The 14,065-nt window shown below is 50.5% G+C and overlaps 2 protein-coding genes across 2 annotated transcripts; one reads left to right on the forward strand and one right to left on the reverse strand.

Annotated features, from left to right (window-relative positions):
- Positions 1-299: 299 nt before the first annotated feature.
- Positions 300-1,517, forward strand: LOC100902292 (tRNA (guanine-N(7)-)-methyltransferase). The gene is made up of 5 exons (XM_018640432.1): positions 300-535; positions 654-760; positions 908-996; positions 1,076-1,391; positions 1,476-1,517. Exons 1-5 carry the CDS (start codon positions 342-344, stop codon positions 1,508-1,510), a joined length of 741 nt encoding a protein of 246 aa, XP_018495948.1. The 5' UTR covers positions 300-341; the 3' UTR covers positions 1,511-1,517.
- A 512-nt stretch (positions 1,518-2,029) lies between these two features.
- Positions 2,030-10,688, reverse strand: Hel89B (histone acetyltransferase 1). Its single transcript, XM_029111851.1, has 26 exons — positions 10,542-10,688; positions 10,072-10,311; positions 9,746-9,934; positions 9,477-9,614; positions 9,097-9,239; positions 8,859-8,970; positions 8,575-8,725; positions 8,029-8,446; positions 7,673-7,931; positions 7,310-7,582; positions 7,114-7,221; positions 6,882-7,025; positions 6,658-6,785; positions 6,385-6,555; positions 6,155-6,287; positions 5,886-6,043; positions 5,452-5,835; positions 5,008-5,362; positions 4,604-4,913; positions 4,300-4,484; positions 4,050-4,195; positions 3,722-3,914; positions 3,479-3,604; positions 3,001-3,372; positions 2,693-2,877; positions 2,030-2,592 (listed from the first exon to the last, which is right to left on the reverse strand). Exons 1-26 carry the CDS (start codon positions 10,686-10,688, stop codon positions 2,349-2,351), a joined length of 5,412 nt encoding a protein of 1,803 aa, XP_028967684.1. The 3' UTR covers positions 2,030-2,348.
- Between the last annotated feature and the right edge of the window lie 3,377 nt (positions 10,689-14,065).

A 14,065-nucleotide genomic window follows, 5' to 3' on the forward strand; every position in this document is an offset into this window, starting at 1 on the left:
TCAATACATCAGGATAATGCCGAAGAGTGGGAGGAAATCAAGAACGGAAATCGCGAGTTGACCTTTCACTTTACGCTGCCGATCATCAGAGAAGGTGGATAATAAGGGACCATGACCAGGGGACGCAAGAGCTCAAATGAATGAGTTCGCCATCCGGTGGACATCGAGCTCTCGTCCGCGCGATTCAGTCCCTGTGATGCGAGAGTGGTACCACTCCACCGATGATCGGCCCGCCGGTTCAGCGACGACATTCCCTCCTCGCCGGTAAGTGGCGAGGGTGAGCCTACAGAGGAGTAAACAGAGAACGGTCTCGAAATTCAAAACATTCACACGAGGTTCGAATGCTTCACGAGAAGAGCGAAACAGATGCGGTGTCATCAACACCGGCCGAAATGCATTCAGAAACCGATTCGAAAAGGAAGCTCAGTGAGTCTGGAGGGGATGACGAGATGGAAACGGAAGTTCAGCTCCCTCAGAAGCGATACTACCGACAAAGAGCGCATTCGAATCCCATAGCCGACCACTGTTTCGACTAGTAAGTTCAGAATTTTAGACAATTTGTTTGGCAAGGATCCGTTTGAGTCCTCCGAAATCCTGCCCAGAATCTTCAGAGTTTCCACGAAGCTGAACATCACCGGGAAGTTTTTTTCCAGTCCGTGCACTCCGAATGACATGGATTGGACATCTCTCCTTGAGGGGTTCTCGGACCTTTCGAGAGTCGAATTCGCAGACATCGGTTGTGGTTACGGCGGCCTCCTCGGTGAGTTCTCCCAAATTTCGAATCGCGACGAAGGGGAGAGCAGCCGGAACTCCCTGGCGGTGCGCAGAGGAACGAGGGAACTTTTTCCGAGAAATGATTGATTAATCGCCTCGAGTCGCCATCTCAGTTAACTGAAGTTCTTTCCAGTCGAGCTTTCCCCCATGTTCCCTGAAACCTTCATGGTGGGGATGGAAATTCGCGTGAAAGTCTCCGACTACGTCATGGATCGCATTCAGGTAAGACGCCAAGTCCTCTACGAAACCATGATGGATGGGGAGTCGAATCATTCCCGATGACAGCGGCTGCTCCCTGCAGGCTCTTCGGAAACTTCATCCTGGCCGATACGGCAACATCTGCTGCATTCGCACAAACGCCATGAAGTATTTGCCGAATTACTTCCGGAAAGGTCAGCTGAAGAAGATGTTCTTCCTTTTCCCGGATCCCCATTTCAAGAAAACGAAGCACAAGTGGCGCATCATCAGCCATCAGCTGCTGGGAGAATACGCATATGTTTTGGCCGAGGGAGGCCTCATCTACACCATAACCGACGTGGCCGACCTAAATGAGTGGATGGTTTCCCACATAACAGCACATCCGCTTTTCGAGAGGATATCGGATGACGAACTCGTACGTATGCAGTAGTTGTAAGATACGTCCCGACAGAACGGGTTCATCGGTGACGGGAGTGATTCCAGCCATACTTTGATCATTTCAGAAAAGCGATCCGGTTGTGGAGAAACTATCCGATAGCTCCGAAGAGGGAAAGAAGGTCACCCGGAACGATGGCGAGAAGTATACGGCAGTCTTTCGGCGTATAAAGAAGCCCCCCGCATCATAGTGAGGGTCGTTTAGTGCAGTATTGCTACATTATCTGTTGAACGCCTTAACCGGAATGTTGCCTGTTTGTACATTAAAGATCTTAACATCACCCACGGAGAAAAGAGGTCCCTTCCATTCATCGAGGAGGTATCTGAAAAAAAGTAGCACGACGGGGCCAGTTAAGGCAGGGAGCTATTTTGGTGTTTCACTATGTCTTTATTCATTTGTGATAACCTGAGCTCTCAACTACTTGGCATTATTGTTTGTTGAGATCACTTGGTTTATGTGGCCGACCGGGCTGATCCGCTCGAGGCCTCAATCCTCAGAAGGGAACGCTGCACGTTCCCTGCATATTTCGCTCCCCCCGACAAAAATTGATACTCGACATTGGCAAAAACTTTTTTCACGACGCATCAGCAAGGCCCAGGGATGGACTCCGGACCGAGCCAGACACTCCGAGCCCGAGACACCCTCCGGCTCTTGGCGGTTGGATAATTCGATTCGAAAATATACAATGACACGACAGAGGGAATAGAACTCCGGTGAAGAGCCCAATTCGAGACTCTAAGCCATGAAAATTTTTGGTACAAGTCGGATTTCTTCGGCCAAGCTAAAGTTTTCGCTGTCCTCAAGTATTTTTTATGACTATGATGTCCCTTGATCTCCGTGAGGAAATTCGTTAGGAGAAAAGACGATGGCATATAGAATGAGGATGATCCTAGCGGGACGGAATAAGGGACATACAACTCATCCCTCATCAGATCGCCCGCTACTGCTTTACAAGATTCTTCATGAATGATGTCAAGTCGTACTCCGACTCGTATTGACTCGGATCCCACAAATCGGGCAGGTTCTCCAACAAGCATTTCACGGAGCCTCCGCTGGGACGGTCGTTGCTCGACGGCTGCTGCTCATTGCTCACAGAGAAGAGATCGATCAGTTTGTCGGTGCCCATGCTCTGGAGGCTGCTGTTCTCGTTATTGATCACAGTGTTTGCGATGGACATCTTGAATCTGCATGGGTGAGAGAATGTCAGCGCAGCGTATCAGCGCGTCGATTTGAGTGACTGATCTAGAGGAGGCGATTTTTGAGCTCATGTTCCCTGTAACTCACCTCTGGAGACCCATTATTTTCTCTTCGAGTGTATTTCTCGTGATGAGCCGGTACACATTCACGACCTTCTTCTGACCGATACGGTGAGCGCGATCCATGGCCTGCAGGTCTTTCATGGGGTTCCAGTCGTGCTCAACGAAGATCACCGTGTCGGCTCCAGTCAAGTTGATGCCCAAGCCACCGACCTGATCAAAGAAATCGAATGGCCTCTGGATCTCGCGTCAAAACTACGTCCACAATTTTATCAGACACTCGGGATCTCTTATCGAGTGGATCTTAATGGTGCGAGCGAGATTCGCCAAACTCACCTGTGTAGTCAGAAGCAGAAGGTCGATGGAGGGATCGTTGTTGAACTTTTGCACTAGGGATTGACGATCTCCAGCAGGAACTGATCCATCGAGTCGGAGGTAAGATACCGAAGGCATGTTTTTCTTGAGAAGGTCGTTCTCGACGAGATCGAGCATGGACTTCAGTTGGAAGAATACGAGGCAGCGATGAGTATTCACAATCGTTTCTTCGGTGGTTCCTATTCCACAGTCCTGGAGGAGCTGTCTCAGGGCCAAAAGTTTCGAAGAAACCGAAATATCGTTCAGAGAAACTTTGTCTTCTTGGAGTTGCTTCAGAATGGCGCTGTATTCCGGATGAGACGGCGACAGCGCTAGTTTCGGATGATTGCAGACCTTCAAACACGGGAAATCGATAAGAGCTCAGATTCTTCCCACCGATCCCTAACTACAGTGCGTCAGAATTTCAAAGAGACCTGTTTGCAAGAAATTCGCGAATTACCTTCCGAAGGTAGTGAAGTGCTTGGAAAACATGTTGATTCCGGTTTTCGGTTCCAGTCTGCTTTTGGAGAGCCTCGACAACCTCGGTGTTCGCTTTCGACTTGGAGAAGTCTTCGTAAAGTCGCAGCTAGGCGAATAGAGAAAGACAATTATTATCGCCATTATACTCGATTGCCTGTGCTATCCGGTTGGCCGAGATAGGATCCACCGTATATCCTGCGTAGTCTATGATGGTCTGACGAACCTGCAGTGGACTCAGTTCACAATAATAGTCTTGAATTATTTTCGGTGGTAGATCGGAGAGCACCTCTTCTTTGGTCCTCCGAAGGACGAACGGGAGGACTTGCTTATGCAGCGCTTCCATGGCGAGAACACCCTGTTCCTGTTCCTTAGGACTTGCTTTGCCCTCGCGTGAAGCCAGGATCGGTTTCGCGTAGCTTAAAATAAGATAAGTTCTGAATCAGGCTATAAGCCTTGGGGTGCATGGGCACATCGGCTTCGGCAATAAGTCCAGGTCGTCGCTGAAATCGAATCGGACGTCCGAGGAGATGGTAAGTCAGGTGAGGACGTACCGAGCCGTGAAAAACTTCTCCGAACCCAGGAAGCCCGGCATGAGGAAATCGAATAAATTCCACAATTCTGTCACATTATTTTGGATCGGCGTCCCTGACAGGATGAGTCTGTGCTTCGCATTCAATTTCTTAATGGCTCTCGAGAGCTGTTGAAGAAACTCCACTCGATTAAAGGATAGTCTCGTCCGACTCCGGGACCAGGAAATTCGATCGACCGTTTCCGGGGAAGATGACGGATACCAAGACGTACTTTAGTTTTGTTGTTTTTGATGACATGTCCCTCGTCCAGAATCGCGTAGTTCCATCGGATTCCGCTGAAGAAATCGATGTCGTTCCGCACGAGATCGTAGGAGGCGATTAGGATCACGTTGTGACTCTTGTTGTGATGTCTTTTGGTGTACAATGTTTGTAGTCTCTGACGTTCAAACGGTGGACCTTTGGGAAAGTAAACGCGTCACTATGTGATGCTTCCGAAGACCGACATACGTATACTCGATCGATAGGTGGCAGATGACTCGTTCTTAGCGTCTATGCCGCTCGATGAGAATGCTCACCCGTGTAATGCAGAGGATCTAGATGTTTGAGCTGAACGAATTTCTTGATTTCGTAAACCCAGTGGCCTGTCAAGGTTGGCGGACAGACGACGATCGACGGCATGGGGGCACAGTCGACACTCTTCGACTTGAGAAAGTCTTCCTGACGTCTCTGATGATCCGAAGCAAGGAGACAAATCGACTGGAGGGTCTTTCCGAGACCCATGTCGTCACAGAGGATTCCATGGAGATTGTATTGATTCAAGAAAGCCAACCAATTTATTCCCGTTTGTTGATACGATCTGAGTTCAGCTTTCACAGCGGTGGAGACCTTCGCAAAGGGGGAGATTCTATTGTGTGAGATATCGGCTTCGAGTGAAATTCCTATAGCGCCAGTTCGAGGATGCGCTTCATGGTCTACTCACTTTATAGTCTTGTGCATGCTTTGCGTCCAGCAGCTGGTCGATGAAAAGTCGCTGTTGATCTGCTTGCGCTCGGAGCTGTTCGTCTCCAATCGCGTTCAGACCTGTGCCCGTATCGAGGGGCATTAGGGGCACCAGATTCGCGAAACACTGGGTCGCGAGCAATCGTACATCGTTATTCTGGTCTGCCATCGCGGAGAGGATCGGCACTATGAAGAACGAAATGAAGGGTACGATGCGCTCTCGCAAGCGTTCGACTACGCAGAATATCGTCTCGAGTGCTCCCTGTCGCAAGGTGTCATTCTGGGTAGCACCCAATTTCTGCAGCGCGTTCTTCGTCAGATGAATCATCGTTGGTCTGTCGAGAGAGAGCGCGACGCTTCAACGAATTTCACCGCAAACGTACTCCATTGAGTTGATGATCAGCTGTCAATCGAGAGAACTCACGTTGGATTGGCATCGGCGAGACTGGCCACGCATCGGGCGGCCATATGACGCACCGCAGCCAAGGAATATTGACTACACTTGTCGAGTCGCGGAAGGAGATCCTGCACTTTCTCCCTCAAGTCGCCACTCAGGGCAGGACAGATTATCTCGAGCGTCTGCAGAGCTTCAATAATGGATTTGGCTTGCTCTGCATTCTCCGGAACGTTCTCGACAGCCCATTGATCGATCGGCTTGATGATCGACTCCCAAAGGTAGGGCAACTCGTCGAAAAGGTTCGGTCCAAAAGTCTTCGCGATCTCCGTGAGAGCGAATTGAGCTCCGCGTCGTTGCGTCTCGAGCGCGAGCTTCTGTTTCCGTGAGTCTTCATCTTGGGGCACCGGAGGGAACTGGAATAGGTAAGAGTGAAAATTCCCTCCGAGAATTTTCAGGATTAAGTCAAGAGGGTCCCTGTTTTCGGGTGATGCTCGGGATTCTGACTCTCTGCCCATCTCACCTCGGGAGCCGAAGGTGTTGACGGGGTCGTCGGTGGCGGGGTAGAAACGCTCTGGCCTCGCCGGAAGTGTGGTCGCTTGTTCAGAGACTGTTCGGCCGTCTGAGAAATGAATAATCGTATATTTAATGGGGTACAGCTCCACTGTGGCCTGAAGCGGATCGCAAACATAATGTCCGTCTTCTGAGTCATCAGTCGTGGAGATGAAAGGACCTTGTTCATTTTGTGTAGCGTGAGTATTCCATCGATGACGTCGGAGCCTTCTCCAATGACAGGTGTTTCGTCGGGGTCACAACAAGCGTAATTTATTAGGTTCTTCAGAACTTTCGGTACTGGGCACGGCTCCCTGCAGCGGGAAAAGGCTCGGTTGGAAAGGGACCGCAGGCGGAATGAGTCGCGGGTACGATCGAGGGTGTCGGTCTATAATTGAATAGAGTTCCCACCTGCTTAGCGCATGCCGCAGCAAAGACGCGAGAGACTTCGCCGATAGCTCCTGCAGAGGTGCGTGGACTTCTCGTTTGAGTGATTCCATCAGAGGTCTGATTACCGGGTTCAGTTTCACTGGGAGTCTGTCGGGCAGGCAGACAAGAAGAGCAGCGAGAGCTCCGAGGGTCCTGAAACCGTGACGACATCGGAATGGAACTGGAGCCCCAACCGAAAGCGATCCGGTGAATTCTTTCAACGAGAACAGCAGGAATGTCGGGAGAACAACTCACATGGTCCCGAGGTTCTGCTGATCCGAGATGGTCTGTTTCGTTGAGCTCAAAACGAGCTTCCGTTTCTCCTCGATGCTTTCTAGGGCCTTCGCTTTGAGTTTTGATTTCGATATCAAGTCCGGGAGAACCTTCAGAGACATACTCGTTCGCATCCTCGCCCGGATTATCTATATTGCAACGTCGGTATCTGCCCTCAGTAGAGGAAAATCCCGAGAGGAACTCACCTTCGCTGCCAGATTGCTCGCTTGATCTGCTGTGAATACCGGGAGGTTGGAGAACTCATTCTCCGCGAACGGTAGATCATAATGTCGCATCAAAGCCAAGAGATCCCGACAATCGTGCTGCAGCCGTGTGAAAACGGACGCTATCTGAAAATGACCATAAGAATTCTGCTAACACACCCGACCCGATTTTCGGCTTGCTCGACAGAAACTCGACTATGAAATTTCACGGCACCTCATCGTAGAGAACTGGCTCTTGAAGGCATTGGAGAACACAATCGGAGACAGCTACGGGACACTCCTCCATGGTATTGCTGGGGAAGCTGAGGATTAGAACGAAGACCTCAAGACGCGTTTCTTGGAAAGTCCCCAAATGAATAAAAGATGGAGTCATTCCAGAGCTGTGTTTTCACAAGGCTTCGACCGAGGACGTACCCATTTTTCCGAATGATCCACTCTCTTAAGACTAACGCTGATACCGTCCGTTGGAGGGCGCTCTTCGTAGAGAGGTGGAAGATGAGAAGCCTCGAATAACAATCCAAGGGTGATTCCGTGTATTCAGTTGCCGGCGCTGGTTTCGTCACGAAACACGATAGAGTCCCTAGCATCTGACAAACTGTAATCCGGGCTTGGAGTACGAGACGTTGACGGATTTTCGCCGATTCGGCGAGCGACTCCTTGCCGGCGATGTAGATCTCTGCCCTCTGTAATACGATCTTTCGGGTGAATTGATGATACAGATGAGGTCGAAAGGCAGTGCCCCGCAGGATCCAAATCGACCGGGATTCGAGTACCTTCCCGACGGAGTTCTTGCTCTCCAGCCATACAGGCATCAGCGTGGGATCGATCGACAGCTTGGCCGGATGCATCGCCAGGCACAACCACCCGCTGAGGAGAGGACATGCAGCGAAAAGCAACTGGCCAAGTTCCGATGCTTGCAACATAGCTTCCCAAACCTCTCCGACAGCTTTGACCACTGCCGGCTCCGTTTCGATGAGCGCCCGTTGGAAGAGCGTCCGCAGCGCTGTCGACATCTGATCGGTGAGAAGAGCACTGGGAGAGAAAATATAATTAGGTCTGCCAGATATCGCATTCGAGTTCCTCGATGAAGCAAGCCGGAGTCGCGTGAACGGAAAGTACTCTCTCTTACCTCTGTTCTCCTTCGGTGGATGCTATCGTCCGCAGGGAGTTCAAGACCGAAACTCGGACACTGCGCGAATGATGCTCCAAGAACGGCCACAGCAACTGAATGTTCTCGAGCGAGACCTTCATCGTCGAACACGTATGCGGTAATACTTGAGATAAAAGACTGAGAATCGATTGCGTGGATGAGGAGAGCTCGTCCATATCTTTTAGGCACATCCACAACCGATCCGACAGAGGCACCATGTGTTGTGGCAAAATTCTCGGGAGGTCCGAAATGATCGGAAGGAAGGCTCCCGCAGCCACCGCGGAAATGTCGTCATTATGGTCTCGAAGACTGTCGAACAGAGGCTGGAACACAAGCGGCAACCATTTGCTCCTCTCGATGCTGCGACCGCCGCTGATCGCTAGAAGGTATTTTATGCCTGGAAGGACGGGGCTGGATTGATCATCGACGAAGGGAGTCGAATCGATCTTCTACGACGCAGATCGGAGCCTTTCGTCATCGTTCCCGTCGTATTCTGGGGTTGCAAACTAGCAATATGATCCTCACCCAATAATCCACCGTGCCTGGCCTCCCATTGATCTTTGGTCTGAGCCATTTTCAAAAGGACTCCGAGCAACGCATCGACCTGTTTAGCATCCATCACGCTTAGACAGAAACTCAGAGTCTGCGCACTCGTTTCGCGGACCGGCGCCACAACCTGGGGGGAAATAAGGTGTTATTTCGAGGACGAGGGTGTTCAATCAACGGATATACTGAGTTGGGTCTCTGAGGACTGGTCAGCTGTGGGGAACTCGTTTGGTAGGGAACTAGTGATGTAGGCAGAAGCGTACCTGGTCTGAGAGATAATCTCCGAACTTATCCAGAGCGAGCACGCATACAAGCCGAATAGCCAAGTCCTCGAGATATTGCTGATTGGATTGCGTCATTTCATACTGTGTCATCCTGCAAAATATGAGGTATAACTGACGACTTAGTTTAAGACACCCACGCTTGATCGATGGAAAGAGAAATAGATCGGCGGAATAGTGATTGCTCGGAATCCTGCTGGAGTTTTCAGAGCTCGCTTACCCTCTACAGATTCCGGCACCAGATCCGTGCAATTTGACGATTTCCCGCAGAGCGGTCGCAGCGCCATGTCGGTGCTCCCAAACAGAACTGAACAGGTCTTCTTTGAGCATCTCGCAGAAGGAGCTCAGAGGCCACTCGTCCCACTGAAAGATTCAAATGCATTAACACACCCGCCCGAAACAAGTAATGAAGAGGTCAAACAAATTCCCGAGAAGTGGGGGGATGAGACCCGAAGGATCCGCTGAGGAAACTCGCCCCTGAACCAGGGTCGCTCATGTATACAATGAAAACGTGTAGACATCAGCGAGGATCAGTTATCAGTTATAACCATAACCAGGACCAGGACACCGGATGAATTTTTGATTAGATTTCGGCCACACCTTTTCAGTCGACGTAGATGTCGAAGAGCTGCTCGACTCCTCAGACGATGCCTCCCGCTTCAAAATTTTCCGCGGCTTTGGACCCGTTTCGGCGGATGCCGAGCTCCCCAAGAGGGTCCGAACTAAGACATTTATGTCCTGGAAAAATTCAGACCATGAAGGAACCAAGTGGAGCCGTCCAGAGACTCATCCTGGTATAAGGATCGGAGCGTTCACGATTGAGCATGTTTCCAAGGTATCATTAGACGTGGAGACCCTTCTAGGCCCACCTGTTTGAGCTCTTGATCAGGAGTTTCCGTTTCCATAGGTTCTGTCTGAAGATCTGTGTCGTTGAACAAGTTTTTCGACGGCATACCCAATTTCTCGCAAACGTCGAGTCCTAATCTCTTTGTGAGAGCTTTGCGCTGCCTGACAAGATCTGCGGAATTCGCACCATTCGCCTCCGGACCGTCCGAACTCTGAGGATTCGAATCGGTGTATATTTAATTATCTCTTTCAACGCCCTAAGCTTCCGCTATCTCCCATTTTGATTTGAGATTCTGGAGCGGAAGATGAATTGAGGCCCTATTCAAAGATTCTACAGCGTAGAGCCTACCTTCTCGAACTGTTTGCCTTCTGAGCCGACCAAGGGTTTGCCATTCCGAAGGATCAGCTCGATATCGAATTTATCCAGTGACAAGCGAGGCTCATTCTTCCAAAGTTCCGACTTGACCTCGGATTCTCTTTTCACGGACGCGTCAGGTCTCCAAGGCTCTACGTTCTCCATGATGGCAGTCACGGCAGCGGCGGCGGCGATTCGCGTATCCCAGTTCGCACTCCGCAAATATTTGTGGACCTGTAACGCCAAATTCCGGTGAAATCAGATCGGTGGGGCTGTGACGTCTCCCGCCAATAAATTCCACCAATAGTCGAGCAGAGAAGTTCCTACGATGAAAGTGTCCATATGGTCGCAACGAAATGCCCGTGGTATAATCCAGATTATTCTCGACGGAAAAGCAAGTCATAACGGGCCCAGGCTAAAATGACCGTCGGAAACTGTCCATCCATCTTTTTTAAAGAACAGACCTTGTTCAGGAGATAGTTGAGTTTGTGAGGATGCACTCTCTGGAGCTCGCCAAGCTGTTTGGCGGCCGCTTTCCGGGTCATGGTAGACTGTCCGGTGTCCAAGAGGACGAACAGTCGATCCAGTCTGTATGATAGAAGATCTGGCATCAGTTCTCCGTTCCCCGGAATAATATAGTGTGCGAGGTGATTCAATCTTTTTTCCCGATCCTGTATCTGAGTCCGTCGAATCTCCTTACCTTGAGGTCATTTTGCGCGCTTGTATATCACAGGTTTCAACTCTGTAACGGGAAACACGCCTGAAATATGTGTACCGAACCTAACGCACGGACCGCATTACAGCCGCGTTTCAATTTCGCTGTGATCCGATAGGATTTTCAATATCCAATTGTTCGATTGCTCGCGACGAGTCGTTTTCCTCTCTAGAGTTGCTCGCTTCGGTTGAGCAGCTCGAGGATAGGAGGTCCGAGTCCACGATCATAGAGCTCGAGCTCAGAGAGAAATAGAGCCACTTCGCAAGCAGAACCGCTACGATGTTCCGAACGTCGTTGAGACTCAGACACATCATGCGCACATAACGAGCTCAATCTCTCCCTCCAAGGAGGAGCACGCGGCGCCGCGCAGCGATATCAGAAGGGAGCTGCACAGAATTTCCAGACTTCGAATGAGGGATGCCCACGACGGGAGTATCCAATCGGGGCTCTGTTCTCAGGTGCTCGAAGATTGGATGATACAGCTGATCAATATCTTTTGTTTCGAAACACCACAGCTAGCGGCATTCAACGGATTCGTCAAATAGGGATTCGCTGTATTCGGCGAAATGCGAAGTCTGTAGGCTAACCCCGCCATTAAAAGAAATTACTCCGTTTCCAGGAAAAGAAGTTCGCTCTCAGTGCTCTCCGGCGTTTTCCGGTTTCTCCTTTGAACGAACGTCGCGAGCTCAATTTCCTTGTGAGATAACTTCCCGGTTCTCCTCCTAATGCCAGAAATCTGATGAAATCACGGTGCTCTCAATATGATGTCATTACGACCCACGGTTCGGACATCGCCCGTCTCTCAAAGGTGGAACGGAGGACTTCTCGGTCATCGATCGTGTACTGTGTCATTATGTATAACGAACCCGAGGATCGGATACAGCGAGACTCCATTCTTCGCTTTCAGCTCCCATATCTTTATGCAAACCGAGCTCTTGGGCAGCCTCGGCTCATTCTCTCTCATTCATTGCATAAGTTCCCCGAGTACGGTTGAAAGAAATCGGGTAACGAGACCACGTCATTCAATCGAGTCTGATTCTCGAGAATTCGAGAACCGAATGCGCTCGCTCCGAGGAGCAAGCTCATTCGTATCCAATTACCTCAATGGACTTTATTAAAATGGAGGGGTCTGTTGTCACGGAACGGAGAATTCTTCTAGAATAACTTTCTGTGGGAATGATCAGCGAGTGTACGGCAAAATTGTCCCTATCGCGATTCGCAGAAGGCTCCCCAGTCAATATCCGTTATATCTTCAGGCAACGTTGCAAAAATAATCGAATCAGCTATCTCCGATGTCGGTACCTCTCGACGCGCATTCCCATTGGAGAGTTCTTCGGCCAATAGGTATATTTTCGGAAGGTCCGAGCCACGGTCGACAAACGTCGCTATACGGGCATAGGAAACCCCTAATGGATGAAACGTCAGCTAGTATAAGCAAGGGAGAGGAGTAGGGTGGAACAAAACAAAGCGAAGCCGACCGGCGGAGAAGAGCCAGCCGCTTACGACTACTCTCCTTGCTTTAATGAGGACGCTCGATTTTTGAAAAAAAAAAGCAGATGCGTTTCTGTGTCGAGAGCACCACCCGAGATCAGCTGAGCTGATGCGAAACGATCGGTTAGTCGGAGCTGTGTCAAGTCGGTGGCGTAGAACGCTTGATTTGGGATGGGAAATCACACGTATTCACGCCGCGGGTTGACTGACGTAGATGAGCAGAGTCAGACCTCAATGATCAGCATGCGGAGTCGGACCTGAACGGAAGAGTAATTCGTCGGTTTCTCGCAGGCAGCAAACGGCGCCATAGCCGACGCAAGCCCCAAGCTTCATTGTTGGATCGACATTCGTATCAAGCGAAACGTATGCTCGAGAAAGCTGAATAGGGATCGGATCGGGTAAGTACAAGAGCCGAATCCTCGGACCGGTGGAGGCCCTCGGAATCCCCAACTGCCCGAATCCTGTTCTTCGGAGACTCCATGACAACGGCCCCAGCCGAAGTCTATTCAGACTGGACGATCATCATAGTCTGGGGAGAGCCTGCTAGTCGATGGTGACGACTGACGACAGCGTCACCGTGAAACTCGACGACTATCTCCCAAAAAACGAAACCATAACCACAGAGTACTCACGGCCAGGAGGGAGCAATGCCAATCTACGGTGGAGGTCAGAAATAATCTTGTCAGGAACAAGAAGTATAATTCAAAAATCCTTCTTTCCTTGGCTATTTAATGGTGGCATTGCTCCGCACCCGACCAGGATTCCCTTTATACTGAGGGCCATCTTGCTAAGCCACCAGCTTTTTTTGAAACAACATTGGCGCCTATTGGCTGAAACCTCCTCCGCTTCGGGAACGCGCGCGAATTCAAATCATCTCGCTCCTTCAACCAGAATTAGCGGGTTACCCTGCAAGGGTCCGGAATCAGAGCGTCTGACCCTCGAAGCCTGTTTCAATTCTGAGAACGCAAGTTGCGGTCCTGAGGAGCAGTGCCAGCAGGGACCTTCACAGATCCCAAGGCTTAAAGGGCGCGAAAATTCGAACCTAACCACTCGGAGTCATCGGCGACCGGATGAAATTTTCAAGACATAGCCCATGGATTCCCGCATTCGTTTCGACAAATGTCCGGCGTGGGCGAAATCACTCGCATAAGCACGGTTGATGAGGATTGATCCAGTTCAGAGGCACCCATGATCGAGGAGTGGCGCGGAATCGGGAAGAGCTTTGAAAACACCGAGCGGTGAAAAGCTCGATCTATCCCAGGCAGCGGAGATGTCGAATGAAAGCGAGGACAGGCTCTGATCCTCCCGTTTCGGAGACCCTTTTCGACGAGGTATGAGGCGGGAGCAAGATTGTCCGCATTTTTGCGGCTCGATTTACTTTTGGATCAGTCGAAGCATTGTCTCCGGCCGATTCTAGTGAATCCCCATTCTAGTTTTAGTTATGCTGTCACTCTTCCGCCCGCTGATGAGACTAGGGTCCGCGATATCCCGACTTATCGCCGCAGCGAGCGGACCTCTAGGGCGGGATACTGCTCCAGCTGCTTGTCAATATATATCTCGCTCGGTGACACCTTTCTCGGACCGGACTCCCAATTCTGGAGCGGCTAGGAGAAATCTGATTCCCCCATGGACGGATTCAGTGATTAACCCTATAGTTTGCTCGGGAAACGGATGAATTCGAAGGCACTCGCGATCAGATGTGAAGTCGAGCGCGGACATCGCGCTACCTGTGTAAGTTTCCATTCTCTCGATAGAATGTTGAGATTCAGAGGAATGAAGAGC

The sequence above is a fragment of the Galendromus occidentalis genome, unplaced genomic scaffold (genome assembly GCF_000255335.2).
Source record: "Galendromus occidentalis unplaced genomic scaffold, Mocc_1.1 scf7180000075612, whole genome shotgun sequence".
NCBI lineage: Eukaryota > Metazoa > Arthropoda > Arachnida > Mesostigmata > Phytoseiidae > Galendromus > Galendromus occidentalis.